Genomic DNA, 13,592 nt, shown 5'->3' on the forward strand with positions numbered 1-13,592 from the left:
ACTCTATGGGACATCTTGTAAACTGAGTTAGCAGGTCCTGCACTGACTCCTTGTGCAGGTGTGACACAATTTCATTAACAGTATCCTGTCGAAACAGGTGGTGTTTATTGAGAGGGGAGAAGAGAGGGGCTGAATTGTGCAACGTGGTCATGCCTTAGAGCTAAAGGAAACCCAGAGTTCCCTCTTCTTGAAAATGTCCATGGCATAGAGGGAGGCCAACTCCTGAGAACCATCCATAACAGCCTTTTCGGCACAGGAGAGTACACTGAGCCAGTCAGCAGTACAGCCATCTGGTTGTGAGAAAGAATCCTGAATCTTCCTGGCTAAAGCTCCCACAGACCAATCTAGGAAGCTCAGGACTTCAAATGCCTTAAAAAGGTTCTTGAGAAAATGATCAATCTCCAAGGAGGAACACATCACCTTAGCAGAGAAGGTGGACCTATGTGCCAAATCGATGAGCCCGGAGAAGTCCCCTTGGGAGGAGGCAGCCACCCCCAAGAAAGGGGCTTCTCCCATGGCATAAGACCAGTACCCTCTACATCAGTGGTCCCCAACCTGTAGCTCGCATGCGTCATGGCGCCCCTAGAGCCATACTGTGGCGCCTGCAAAGGTTCAAATGAAAATTGTAAAATATTTTGTTATCTCTTTTTTTTATGAGCATGAAAAATCTAAATTTAGATTTGAGAGAGAGAGAGAGAGAGAGAGAGAGAGAGAGAGAGAGAGAGAGAGAGAGAGAGAGAGAGAGAGAGTGTGTGTGTGTGTGTGTGTGTGTGTGTGTGTTTGATTGGACTGTTACAGGGGTAGCCGCATAGATTCAGAAATTCATAGAATGTGCAACTGATGATTATTAATCGTGGCAGTGTCCATACGATGATTTGAAATATCCTTGTCCAGGACATGAATTCAGTCGTTTAGCTGCTCTAGCATATCATGAGTTCAGTTGGGATTTTTCTCTTGTAGAGTTTGGTGCTCTTTCTGTTCCTTTGCAAATTGGATACGGCATTTCAAGAAAATCCATGCTAATTTAATTTTCAATTAAAGAACAAGAATGGCTTCAGGTTCAAAGAAAAGAAGTCATAATTATGCTTTCCATGATGAATGGGAAGAGACTATATTTTCAACAATATCAAGGACAAATGTATGTGCTTAATCTGTCATGCAACTGTTGCTGTATCTAAGAAAAGCAATGTAGAGAAGCATTTTGAAACACTTTACAAGAATTATGATACTAAATATCCGTCTGGCAGTGCTTTAAGAAGCGAGAAAGTGAAACAACTAAAATCTGAGTTGTGGGCTCAGCAAGAAATATTCTGGAAGCCTGTTGATAAAGCTTATGCAACAACCATTGCTACACTTAATTTTGTCCATGTCCTTGCGAAAAAGAAGAAACCATTCGAGGATAGTGAAATGGTGGAGTGTTGGCTTGCAGCACCTGAACCTTTGTTTGAAAGTTTCAAGAATAAGACTGAAATCATAAATGCACTCAAATCCATGCCATTGTCAGGGAACATGGTCACAAGTAGGATAGAAATGATGGCGGGAAATGTGTTTAATCCAATGAAAGCAGACACTGAGGAATGTACAATCTATGGACATTGTGGACACAGCCCAATTAAGTGTATTTGTGTGCATGGTTTTTTCTGATGACATTGTGAAGGAAGATTTATTAGTACTCTTACCCCTAAAAGAAAAAACACGTGGAGTGGATGTTTTTCATGTTTTCAAGAATTTCATTGACAAGGTGAATCTACCTCTTCAAAAACTTGTGTCAATAACAACAGATGGGGCTCCATCAATGATAGGTGGCAATGTAAGCTTTGTGACACTGTGCAAAAATGACGCTTCATTCCCTCAGCTCATCAGCTACCATTGCATTATACACCAGCAAGTTTGAAAGCTGTTACCTATGAGCATGTGATGAAGGTGGTTATAAAAATTATTAATTCTATTCGTGCTAGAGCTCTTCAACACAGGTTATTTAAATCTCTTCTAGATGAAGTGGATGCTCAGTATGGTGACCTTGTATTGTTCATGGAAGTGCATTGGCTAGGTAGGGGAAATGTTCTTAAAAGATTTGAACATCTAATTCCCAAAATCAAGGGTTTTGTACAACAAAGAGGGGACTCATGTGAAGAACTTGATGATCCAAAATGGTTAGCTGACCTTACATTTATAACAGACATCAATCTAAACTGAATGAGCATCTAGAATTGCAAGAGCAAATGAAATCTTTGTCTCAATGCTTTCAAAAATAAACTGAAGTTATGGATGTCTCAGATCTCTAAAGGACTCTTACATCTCTTCTCTACACTAGAGAAAAAGCATAACATCAAAAGTTCTGAGTTTACTGTCGCTTCTACATACCCAAATCAGCTCAACATGATTTTGGATGAGTTCAAAAGGAGGTTTGCAGACTTCATTAATGTTTTACCAGCTATCACACTCCTATCTAACCCTTTTTGTAACAGCAATGTTACCGACACAGCACCTCATCTTAGATCTATTTTCAAACTAAATATCAGTGACCTGGAGATGGAAATGATCACTTTGCAAACTGACATGCAACTGAAGAGCAATGCAGGACATCAAGAATTCTGGACTTAAGTGGATGCAAAGCAATTTCCACTACTGAAAGAAGTATATCAAAGACCTCATTCGTGCTCTGGTTCGACATACCTGTGTGAATCAGGATTTTCAACAATGAAAATCTTAAAATCCAAGTATAAGTCACTTCTCACTGATTAGTCACCTGAATGACAGTGTGAGAATGGCAATTCAGAAGATATCAACCAAATTCCAAAAAACAAGCTGCAATCTTAGAACCATGTGTGTTCTTAAGCCGGCAGAAGCGAACTGAAGCTCTTGGCTGAGTTGTTCCTCTCTTACCCCGAAAGTAGGCAGGGCTAGTCACCTACATAAGCAAAAGTATCACTAACGCAAATTTCAAAATTTATGCTGATGTGACACTAGAAACTCTTAGCTAAGTAATTACTGGGTAAGTTAATTACATACAACTAATCGCTGGGATATAAAATTGACATTATTTCTGCATTTCATTAAAACAAACTGCAGCTTTTAAGAATCTTCTTGCAATGCCAACTAGGGATGAGATAATTATGAAAACAATAATAGAAGCTGAGCAAATTGTAGGAGCATTGTGCATGCTAGCAAATCCTTTCACCATCTTGCTACAAGGACACCTCATGAACTAGGGAGAACTCCAATGTAAAACTAGAGTTTGTAAAAAACTAAGTTTTTTCCAGATACTCAAGACAAGCAAACTTGTACAAAACTCTGGCATGTTCATATACACTGACCTATTGCAGCACCTTAATAATGCTGAATATCTATATAGGTGGAAGAAGACTGTTTTCTTAATTCTTCACATGTCATTTCCATGTGATTACAGGTTGCTTCCTAAATGATATTTGATATCAGATCGTGGTGCTGTTCAATGACCCATCTATGGTTACACCTATGATAGTCCTCACAGGCATGCTATGTGAAAAAGTTTCTGGTAAAATGTAAAGCCATCAGTTTCCATACATGTAAGACTGGTTGGCTATAATCATGTTGCACAGAAGAGTAATAAAATGAAAACAACTAGACATCCACTATTCCTGGTCACAAGGAAAAAGTATTCAAGAACCTGTGATGCAAGGTATCAAAAGTTGACCAACATCTTCAGCAACCTGCACCAAGAACTTCAGTAAGACATTCTGTTCAAGAGTATGTTCTAACTTAGCTCAAGTATAATCTTGCTCTAGGATTGGGTCTGTGCCCACAAGTTCCATGTTCAATGGACTGTAACCTATCAGGTCTTTCCTGACTAAGTCCATGTTAGATGGCTTATACAGACCTGGGTCCATTGCAGATGTGGGTCAAGCATGTAACTGAATCAGGTACATTTTGCTCCGAACAGGTCAGATCCTGTAGTTTCATGGTTGGCACCTTCAAAACCAAATATACTACTCTCCCTGCTTCCTGGTTTCATAAGACCAGGTCCACTAATTCAATGGCTAGCTACTCCATCCAGGTGCATTAGTTTCTCCTTTCTAGAAAGGTCAAGTCATGGCCTAGGTTGAGATAAGCAAAGGTAGTTCAAGGTTTCATCTCAGTGGGAATCCAAAACGTAAATCAGAAGACAGCTGGAGATGATTTGAGCTCAGAAAGTCTTCCTGCTTTACAAACTTCTCAAGTTGATCCAGGAAATACCATAATTCATTCAGTCTACACTTCCTAAGCAAAAATCTACTGGAAACAATATTAACTGCATTTGAAACTGTGTTAACTCCTGGAAAAAAATGTGGTGCTTCTTGTAAACAGACCCTTGAACATATGTAAACACATAAACTTAAAAAAAAAAAAAAAGCTAACCATAATGATACATGCTAAGAGTCAACTTTTTTGCTTCCGGTGAAGATGTAGCTAAACTACAATAATCTATACAATACAATATTGATACTATAAAAGTGCATAAAAAGCAAAATCAGTTACTGTTATTCTTGGTAAATATGAAAAACTTCCTTATGAATACACAACACACCTAACATCAATACCAGATAAATCACAGATACAGTAATAAATGTGAGTGAAATAAATCTAATAACCATAATAAAGCAAACAATATACAATATTTCTGTTACAACTGTATAACAATCAGTAACCCATGCACAATCAACACAAATCCACTGATATACTAAATTGCAAATTGCCATTCCAGGCAAAATCAGGTCGAACAGCAATAAAAAGTCAGAAAAACCACAGCCAAATGCATCCACTAATAATGGTTTTGAGAAAATGGAAGAAAAATACTAGGTACTCCTAAACTGTGATATGTGAGAAGATGATTTTTTGTATGTAAGTACTGTACTTATTCACTTAGAGATAACTATATAAAATAAAGGAACGTGTCAAATGGCAGATGAGATGGATGACTAATTCTATGGGAAGATGTCTTTTATTTATCGCTTTGCTCATTACTATTGCTGTAAATCTCAATTCTCAGCCTACTGATTTTTATGACTGAGTTAGCCTATCAGCAGAATTAACAGCACTGTGCTAGGAAGTCTTAGGAATTCAGTGAAAAATCAAAATCAAATCAAGGTTTACAATTCACTGTCTGACCTCCAGATAACACACCAGAAATTAAAAAACTTGGAAAAAATAACTAAAGTCATGATGGTTATCACATTAAAATGAAACCTAGAAAAACAAAAATCTAAAAACAGTTATACAACTGAGCAGTTGTGATCTCTTAATGCACTTGGGCAGACCTTGCTCTAGTTGGAATGAGATGGAAAGTGATGTACTACTTAGTAGGTGAAAGAGAAGTAGAACTCAAACAGCCACATACTTCATTGTGAAATGATGAGAACCCTCATATGAACACCAACACTTTATAATAGCACAGTACAGTACTTACATATACAGCATACATGATCTTATTCTATGCAACTTTTAGTGTACCTTTGCTCCATATGTGCATAAAGAAGTTCTGGTTCTTATGGTCTAAAGCTTCATTCAAGAGCATCACAGCATAGGGGTAATCTTGTGGAGGCTGATAGAAGCTACTAACATCCCACCATAATCGTCCTGTTTCGTCTTCCATGCTGGTTAGTAACCTCTTTTAAGTACAATGACTATTTTCATACCTGGAATACAATTATTTCATTCATTATAAACATTCAAAAGAACAGTACAATTCATGTGTAATGACAATAAATTTGTAGTCAGTATTTAAAGTTCAGTATAGTAATGTATTTTACTGCCTTCTAAATACAATAAAGTCATTCGTTCCACAGATTTATGTGTTATGTTTAACATAAAAAATAACTCTCACCATGAAATAAGGATGTATAAAAATGTAGCTTAGAAGTCAGTAATTCATGTGCACTCATAGTTTGTTTCTTAAGAAAAACTATGTAGTACAGTATTTTGAAATTTAATGTAACTCTGATGCTGGGAGGCAGGCAAATGTAAGCCTGAATTGGATTATCAGAAGGCACCAGCATGAAATTTGTAATTTACGCAAAAATAGGGGACTATACAACTAACAAAACACAAGGAAAAGTCTGTAATGAGCAACATAAATACGAACAACAGAACCTAGTTTAACTCTTCTATGCTAGATAAGGAACAGGTACTTCTTCCAGCCGGGTAAATTTTAAATTCCCTTCTTTCATATTACTGTACAGCATTACTTCATTACTCTCGAAAAAACATGAATAAAACATCCTGTAATGACTGCTTAGCAATCGGAAGCAATTTCCATTGTCATGCACTGTACCTACAACCCTTTTAAAACTGAAGAAAAACACATACAATGAATTTTAATGACACTTCATAGGATAAGAAACTCTAAATTGAAGACCTACGTTTCTTTGCAGTTTTCCAATACTGTACTGTATTAAATATGATATTTTAATGATAAAATAAAGTTTGTTCATACTTACCTGGCAGATATATATATAGCTGTATTCTCTGTTAGTCCGACAGAATTTCAAAACTTACGACACATGCAGTGGGAGATCAGGTGGTTAGTACCCATTCCCGCCGCTGGGAGGCGGGTATCAGGAACCATTCCCATTTTCTATTCAGATTTTCTAGTGCCACTGTCTCCTGAGGGGAGGTGGGCGGGCACTATGAATATATATATCTGCCAGGTAAGTATGAACAAACTTTATTTTATCATTAAAATATCATTTTGTTCACGAAACTTACCTGTCAGATATATATATAGCTGAATACCACCATTGGAGGTGGGTACAGACAGAATAGGATTTGGAAAAACACACTACAAGTAGGTGAAAGATATTTTGGTTCCTTACCTGTTAGCATAGCTGACTTCGTGATTACTGTCACCCAAGTCCGCTTCTGCTTAACTAGAGTCTCCAGCAAGGGTGTGACCTGTATAGCTGATGAGTTCTAGATGATCTGTCAACGGGGACGTGACCACAGTGTGACAAGACCATATTGACCATACAATGAGGGCAAACGAAGCAAAAACCAACCACCTGACCAAGCCTAACTAAGTTAGGATAACGCAACTAAAGCTAACGATTGGGAAGTCCATACAGGCAGTCGACCCAACAACCATAAAAACACTATCCAACCATTTTCTATAGGATAGGATGAGTGTCATCCCCTGCCCCCAGGAAAGTATCTGCGAAACGTATGGTCCTAGCGAGAAGCAGTTCTCATATGTCGTCTTCACATCTCTCAGGTAGTGTGAAGCGAACACAGAGTTGCTCCGCCAAAATGTGGCACCCAGAATGTTGCTGAGTGACATATTTTTCTGAAAAGCCACTGAAGTCGCAACCGCCCTCACCTCGTGAGCATTGACTTTCAAAGTTTCAAATCAGAGTCTTGACAGGATGAATGGGCTTCTTTAATCGTATCTCTCAGAAAGAAAGCCAGAGCATTCTTTGACATAGGTAAGTCCGGTCTCTTTACGGAACACCATAAACTATCTGAGGGACCTCGACTTTCCTTCGTCTTGTCTAAGTAGACTTTGAGAGCCCTAACAGGGCAAAGGACTCTCTCTGGCTCTTGAATAAGGATTTCAGCCATACCCTTGATTTCAAACTCTTGGGCCAAGGGTTAGACGGGCTTTCATTTTTAGCTAAAAAAAAAGGGCTTAAGGAACAAACAGCGTTATGCCCTTTAAAGCCTATATGCCTACTAAAGGCTTGCAGTTCACTAACCCTCTTTGCCGTTGCTAGAGCGGTTAGAAAAATAGTCTTCTAGTAATGTTCCTCAATGACGCAGAAATGAAGAGGCTCAAACGAACTGGACATGAGGAACCGAAGCACAACATCCAAATTCCAAGAAGGAGTCCTTAGGCTGAGGCACCTTAGAGGTTTCAAAGGATCTGAAGAGATCGTGAAGGTCTCTGTTGTTAGACAGATCCAAGTCTCTATGCCTAAAAACAGATGATAGCATGCTTCTATACCCCTTTATAGTCGAGACTGCAAGTTTCACATCACTCCTCAGAAATAAGAGGAAGTCTGCTATCTGGCTCACAGAGGTCGTGGTGGAGGAAATGCCCTTCTTTCTACACCATCTCCTAAAGACGGTCCACTTCGATTGGTACAAATTGCTGGAAGAGAGTCTTCTCGCCCTGGCAATAGCTTTTGCCACTGGTCTAGAAAACCTCTCGCTCTGGCCAGCTTCTCGATAGTCTGAATGCAGTCAGACACAGAGCGGGAGGTTTTTGTGGTACCTCTCGAAGTGGGGTTGTCTGAGAGAAGATCGACTCTCATGGGCAGAGATCTCGGAAAGTCTACTAGGAAGGACATGACCTCTGTGAACCATTCCTCGAAGGCCAAAATGGGGCGATCAACGTCATCCTCGTCCCTTCCGGCGACGCAAAACTTTCTGATGACTTCTCCGATGATTTTGAATGGAGGAAAGGCATACACGTCCATCCCCTTCCAATCCCAAAGAAGAGCGTCCACTGAGAGAGCTCCTGGGTCGAGAACAGGGGAGCAGTAAAGAGGAAGTCTCTTCGTCTTGGAGGTTGCGAAAAGATCTACCAAGGGACGTCCCCAAAGCTTCCACAGTCCTTGACACACCTCTTGGTGTAGGATCCATTCGGTCGGGAGCAGTTGTCGCTGCCGACTTAGAAGATCCGCACGGGCGTTCTCTCGCCTGCAACAAACCTCGTGAGGATCGTAATATTTCGGGCCTGTGCCCACAGAAGAATGTCCTTTGCTAAGGCGAACAGGGACCGAGAGTGAGTTCCCCTGTTTCTTGAGGTATGAAAGGGCCGTGGTGTTGTCCGAGTTGATCTGGACAACTCGGTTGCAACTTCGCTCCTCGAAGAAAGAAGGGCCAACTGAATCGCCCCAATTCTTTGAGGTTTATGTGCCAGGACACCTGTTCCCCTCTCCAGGTGCCCGACACTTCTTCCCTCCCCAGTGTTGCTCCCCACCCTGAAATGGACGCGTCGGAGGAAAACAACACTAGGTCGGGGTTCTGAAGTTGAAGAGAAAGGCCTTCTGCCAACTTCGAAGGATCGAGCCACCACCGAAGGTGATTCTTTACCTTTACAGAAAGAGATACTCAGAGAAGCTTCCAGATTCTCCTTGTCGTTGCCAGTTCTCTGCAAGGAAGAATTGAAGCGGTCTGAGATGCAGTCTCCCCAGGGAAACAAACTTCTCCAGTGATGAAATGGTCCCCAGCAGACTCATCCATTCCCTCACCGAGCATGTTTCTTTCCTCAGGAAGGCTGAAACTTTTCTAAACACTGAAGTTGTCTTTCTTGAGACGGAAAGGCTCGAAAAGCCACTGAATCCATCTGAATCCCCAGATAAACGATGGACTGAGTCGGGGTCAGATGGGACTTTTCGAAATTCACCAGAAGTCCCAGGGACTTCGTCAAGGTCAAAGTCGTGTGAAGATCCTCCAGACACCTTGTCATTGACGAGGCTCGAATGAGCCAATCGTCCAAATAAAGGGAGATTCTTATTCCTCCAAGGCGAAGCCATCTTGCAACATTCCTCATCAAGATCGTGAAAACCATAGGAGCTGTGCTGAGCCCGAAGCAAAGGGCCTGAACTGGAATACCTGTCCCCGCAGGACAAATCTCAGGTATTTCCTCGATAGAGGATGTATAGGGACGTGAAAATAGGCGTCCTGGAGATCGAGAGAAACCATCCAGTCGCCTGGTCTTAGGGCTCCCATGACCGACTGGGACGTCTCCATTACGAACTTTTCCTTCAGAACGAAATGGTTCAACTTGCTGACGTCCAGAACTGGTCTCCAACCCCTGACTGCTTGGAACCAGAAACAGCCTGTTGTAAAAGCCTGGGATTGTAAATCCAGAGACTTGCTCCACAGCTCTCTTCTCCAGCATTTGATCGAGCAGGTTGAAGAGAATTTGTTGTTTCTCCTGATGATAGGATGGCGACAGATCTATAGGAATCGTACTCAATGGAGGCAATACGAGGAATGGGATCTTGTATCCCTTTTCGATGACTTGGAGGGACCAGCTGTCCGTCCCTCTCTCTCTCCAGGCTTTTGCAAAAGAAAGGAGCCTGGCTCCTACCGGTGTCTGAAGGTCTAAGGAGTCATTTCTTGCCCCTGGTCTTAGAAGGGGCTCTACCTCTTGAGGGACCTCTGCCTCGAAAGGACGATCTAGAGGAAGGTCTTCCACGAAAGGGCTTCTGAATCTTGGAAGTCTGTCCAAGGGAAGAAGTCGAAGGGGCTGCAGGACGTCTAGAAGACTGGGCCAGGAGGTCCTGAGTAGCCTTCTCTTGCAATGTGGAGGCCATATCCTTGACTAAGGGTTGGGGAAAAAGATGGCTAGAAAGCGGAGCGAACAACAATTCTGCCTTCTGAGTAGGAGAGACCGACTTCGCCGTGAAGTTGCAGTAAATGGCTCTCTTCTTTAAAAGCCCCGCACAGAAATGGGCAGCCAGTTCTTCAGAGCCATCCCTAACCGCCTTGTCCATACAGGATAGGACACTAAACAAGTCTCCCAGGCTAATGGAGTCAGGGCTACGAGCCTGCAAGTCCAAGACTCCCAGGCACCAGTCCAAAAAGTTAAAAACTTCTAAGGACCTGAAAAGGCCTTTCAGATGGTGATCAATCTCTGATAAAGACCAGGATACCTTTGCTGAAGAAAGGAGAGACCTTCTGGGAGCGTCCACAAGGCTGGCAAAATCCCCTTGGGAAGAGGAAGGAACTCTCCAACCAACCTCCTCTCCTGTCTCGTACCAAATTCCTGCTTTTCCACTCAATCTTGAAGGAGGTAGGGCGAAAGAAGTCTTGCACTGAGCCTTCCTGGAGTCCATCCACTCTTGAACCTTGCTAAAGGCCCTCTTCGTAGAGAGAGACGTAGCCATCTTCACAAAACCAGAAGACTTTTGTGACTTAGACGAGGTTAGCTGCGAGGGGGGAGGGCGAGGAGCAGAGGGTTGAAACTTGTCCCCAAACAAGTCTTTCAGCAGCCTAGTTAAGACTTGGTAGTCTGCAGAAGCTGAAGAAGAAGAGGACTGATCCTCAACTGCAGGATCCGAAGCGCAAGAAAGCTCTCCTTCTTCCACAGGAGCAACGGAAGGGGCAGGAGAAGAACCGGAAGGGCGAAGTCCTTGCAGACCAACATGCAAAGGGACTTCTGCTTGGAAGAAGTCCGAGAGAGTCACGAAAGTCACGAGCAGAAGAATCCAAATGAGAGTCTCGACGAAAGCGTCCTGACGAGAATCGGCGAGCTTCTTGACGAACGATCCGGAGAGTCCTGGTGAGAGCGAGCAGCGAGGGGAGGCGTCATGCCTCGCAGCAAGAAAGGCGCCGTGCCGAGCAGCAAGGAGGGCGTCTTGACGAACTGCAAGGGAGGCGTCCTGACGAGCAGCCAGGAGGCGTCATGACGAGCAGCAAGGGAGGCGTCATGTCGAGCAGCAAGGGGCGTCCTGCCGAGCAGCATGAGAAGCGTCACGCTTAGCAGCATGAGAAGCGTCACGCTTAGCAGCATGAGAAGCGTCACGCTTTAGCAGCATGAGAAGCGTCATGACGAAAAACAAGAGGGTCGTCGAACGAGGGGCGTCAAGCCTGGCAGCGTGAAGCGTATCAGAAAGCGGAAATTGCGATCCCTGCCAAGACCAGTAAAAACGCTGAGCAACAGGACTTCTAGCGGGACTGAAGCATGAGACGACGACGAACGAGGAGAAGGAGAAGGGGGAAGGTTTAGACCTCTTGATCGGCAGCAAATCCTTCCGACGACGACACGCATCAGTCTCCTTCTGGGCCATTAACGAAGCCAATTGCTCCTGCATGCCTAGGAGCAGCTTACGAGTAGGAGAAGATTCCTCCTCAGGAGGAGGACTGATCCTATGAGAAGAAGAGGGGCGAGGGACGCCTTCTTCCTTCTCACAGGGAAGCAACAGCCTTCTTTCTGGAGCGAGCGGGCGCTCAAAAGCGTCATCGTCCGATGACGTCCTGGTCCTCTTCTGCGGTGGGATGGCGTCAAAATCCTCCGGAGAAGAGCGAAGAGCGTCACGAGAAAGGGACGTGGCGTCCCCTTCTTTGAAGCTTCTCTTCAAAGGGCGAGAATCCCGAGATTTCCATTCCCGACGGAGGAGGAGGAATCGGGGAAGAGAAAATCCTTCAGGATTCGTGCCCGAGCACGATCCTTGGCAGCCTGGGAAGCGTCATCAGGACATGCCGAAGGGACGCCAGATCGGTGGGGGTCCGCGTAACCCTCTTGCGGCTTTCGACTTGCCCACTCCTGAGTCCTGGGAGTCCGACAGAGGTCTAGACCTAGAGGCGTTATACGGCCGATCTGACGCCCCTCCACAACACTAGGGGGACGGACACTATCACTGCACTTCACAGCACTTTGAAGAGCGAGCATATTAGCTTCAAGGTGCGAATGGAAGACATAATAATCGCCAGGGCATCACCATCCGCAGACACAACCCCAGGGTTAGGGGGCAACACCACAGGGTTAGGAAGAGCTACGTCTACAGGAGGGTTAACAGGTGAAAGCACACTACCCTGACTCCTACCACTTCTGGAGGAAGACCTCCTGAGCCTATCTCGCTCTAGCTTTCTCACATAAGAATCATAAGTCCTCCAACTAGCATCAGACAAAGATTCACACCCTTGCATCGGTCATTCAACAAACAAACATGTCCTCTACAACCTCATGCATACAGTGTGAGGATCTACCGAAATTTTCGGTAGCCTCACCTTACAGTCTTGCACACGGCAAACTCGATAACTAGAAGAACTAGATTCAGACATCTTACTCCCAGGAAAAACAAAGCCAAATCCAAAACAATCCACAATAGCGTATGCCTAGCCACAAGTCCAAGTCAAAACCAAAAATCAAACCAATACTCAAGTGACAATCAAGTTTTATCCGAAATCCAAGACGGAGGTACTGAAAACAAGTGTTGACAGTACCGGCGACAGAGAAAATCTGAATAGAAAATGGGAATGGTTCCTGATACCCGCCTCCCAGCGGCGGGAATGGGTACTAACCACCTGATCTCCCACTGCGTGTGTCGTAAGTTTTGAAATTCTGTCGGACTAACAGAAAATACAGCTATATATATATCTGACAGGTAAGTTTCGTGAACAAAACCAATTTTAAAAAAAGTACTGTAACTTGTATTTTTCCTAAGATATGAACCTATGCTTTCATATATGGAGATTCTCAGCACAAGGCGCACTGCGGCTTTCACTGACTTAACTAGAAAAGCAAAATCCTATCAGGTTATCAGGTGGGCCTAAGCTGGCTCAGCTCCACCATTTTGTTATCATACATCAATGCGTGTGGTTCGTCACTGCGATAGTCTCCTGTTAGGTGAGATTTGTTTTTATGTGTCATGGGTTTGTGCAGTTAGTGTGCCCTCACTGCATGGACGTTGCCCTCCCAATGTCTTGTCCTCCTCCAGTAGTCCAGTGTATTATCCCTGTTCAGTGGTTATACAGTAGTTTTCGTGCCAAAGGGAGGCATATCTGTGCTTTTTCTTTGTACATACCAGGCACGTGGGTGACCTCCTTTGTGTAGACTAGAGTGTAGTGTGGCATCCACCTGTGTGTTGTAGCCCTCCTGTGGGTGTTTTATGGCTACCATGGAGGAC

The 13,592-nt window shown here is 43.5% G+C and overlaps 1 protein-coding gene across 3 annotated transcripts in view; it reads right to left on the reverse strand.

Moving 5' to 3' along the window:
• LOC136842717 (thiamin pyrophosphokinase 1) overlaps positions 1-13,592 on the reverse strand; it is a 65,758-nt gene that overhangs the window by 9,903 nt on the left and 42,263 nt on the right. For all 3 annotated transcript variants that reach the window (XM_067110429.1, XM_067110428.1, XM_067110430.1), the window contains one exon: positions 5,470-5,654. In XM_067110429.1, the coding sequence (XP_066966530.1) occupies positions 5,470-5,611 (142 nt within the window). In that variant the 5' untranslated portion in view covers positions 5,612-5,654. The remainder of the gene's footprint in view (positions 1-5,469; positions 5,655-13,592) is intronic.

The sequence above is a fragment of the Macrobrachium rosenbergii genome, chromosome 10 (assembly GCF_040412425.1).
Source record: "Macrobrachium rosenbergii isolate ZJJX-2024 chromosome 10, ASM4041242v1, whole genome shotgun sequence".
NCBI classification, from domain to species: domain Eukaryota; kingdom Metazoa; phylum Arthropoda; class Malacostraca; order Decapoda; family Palaemonidae; genus Macrobrachium; species Macrobrachium rosenbergii.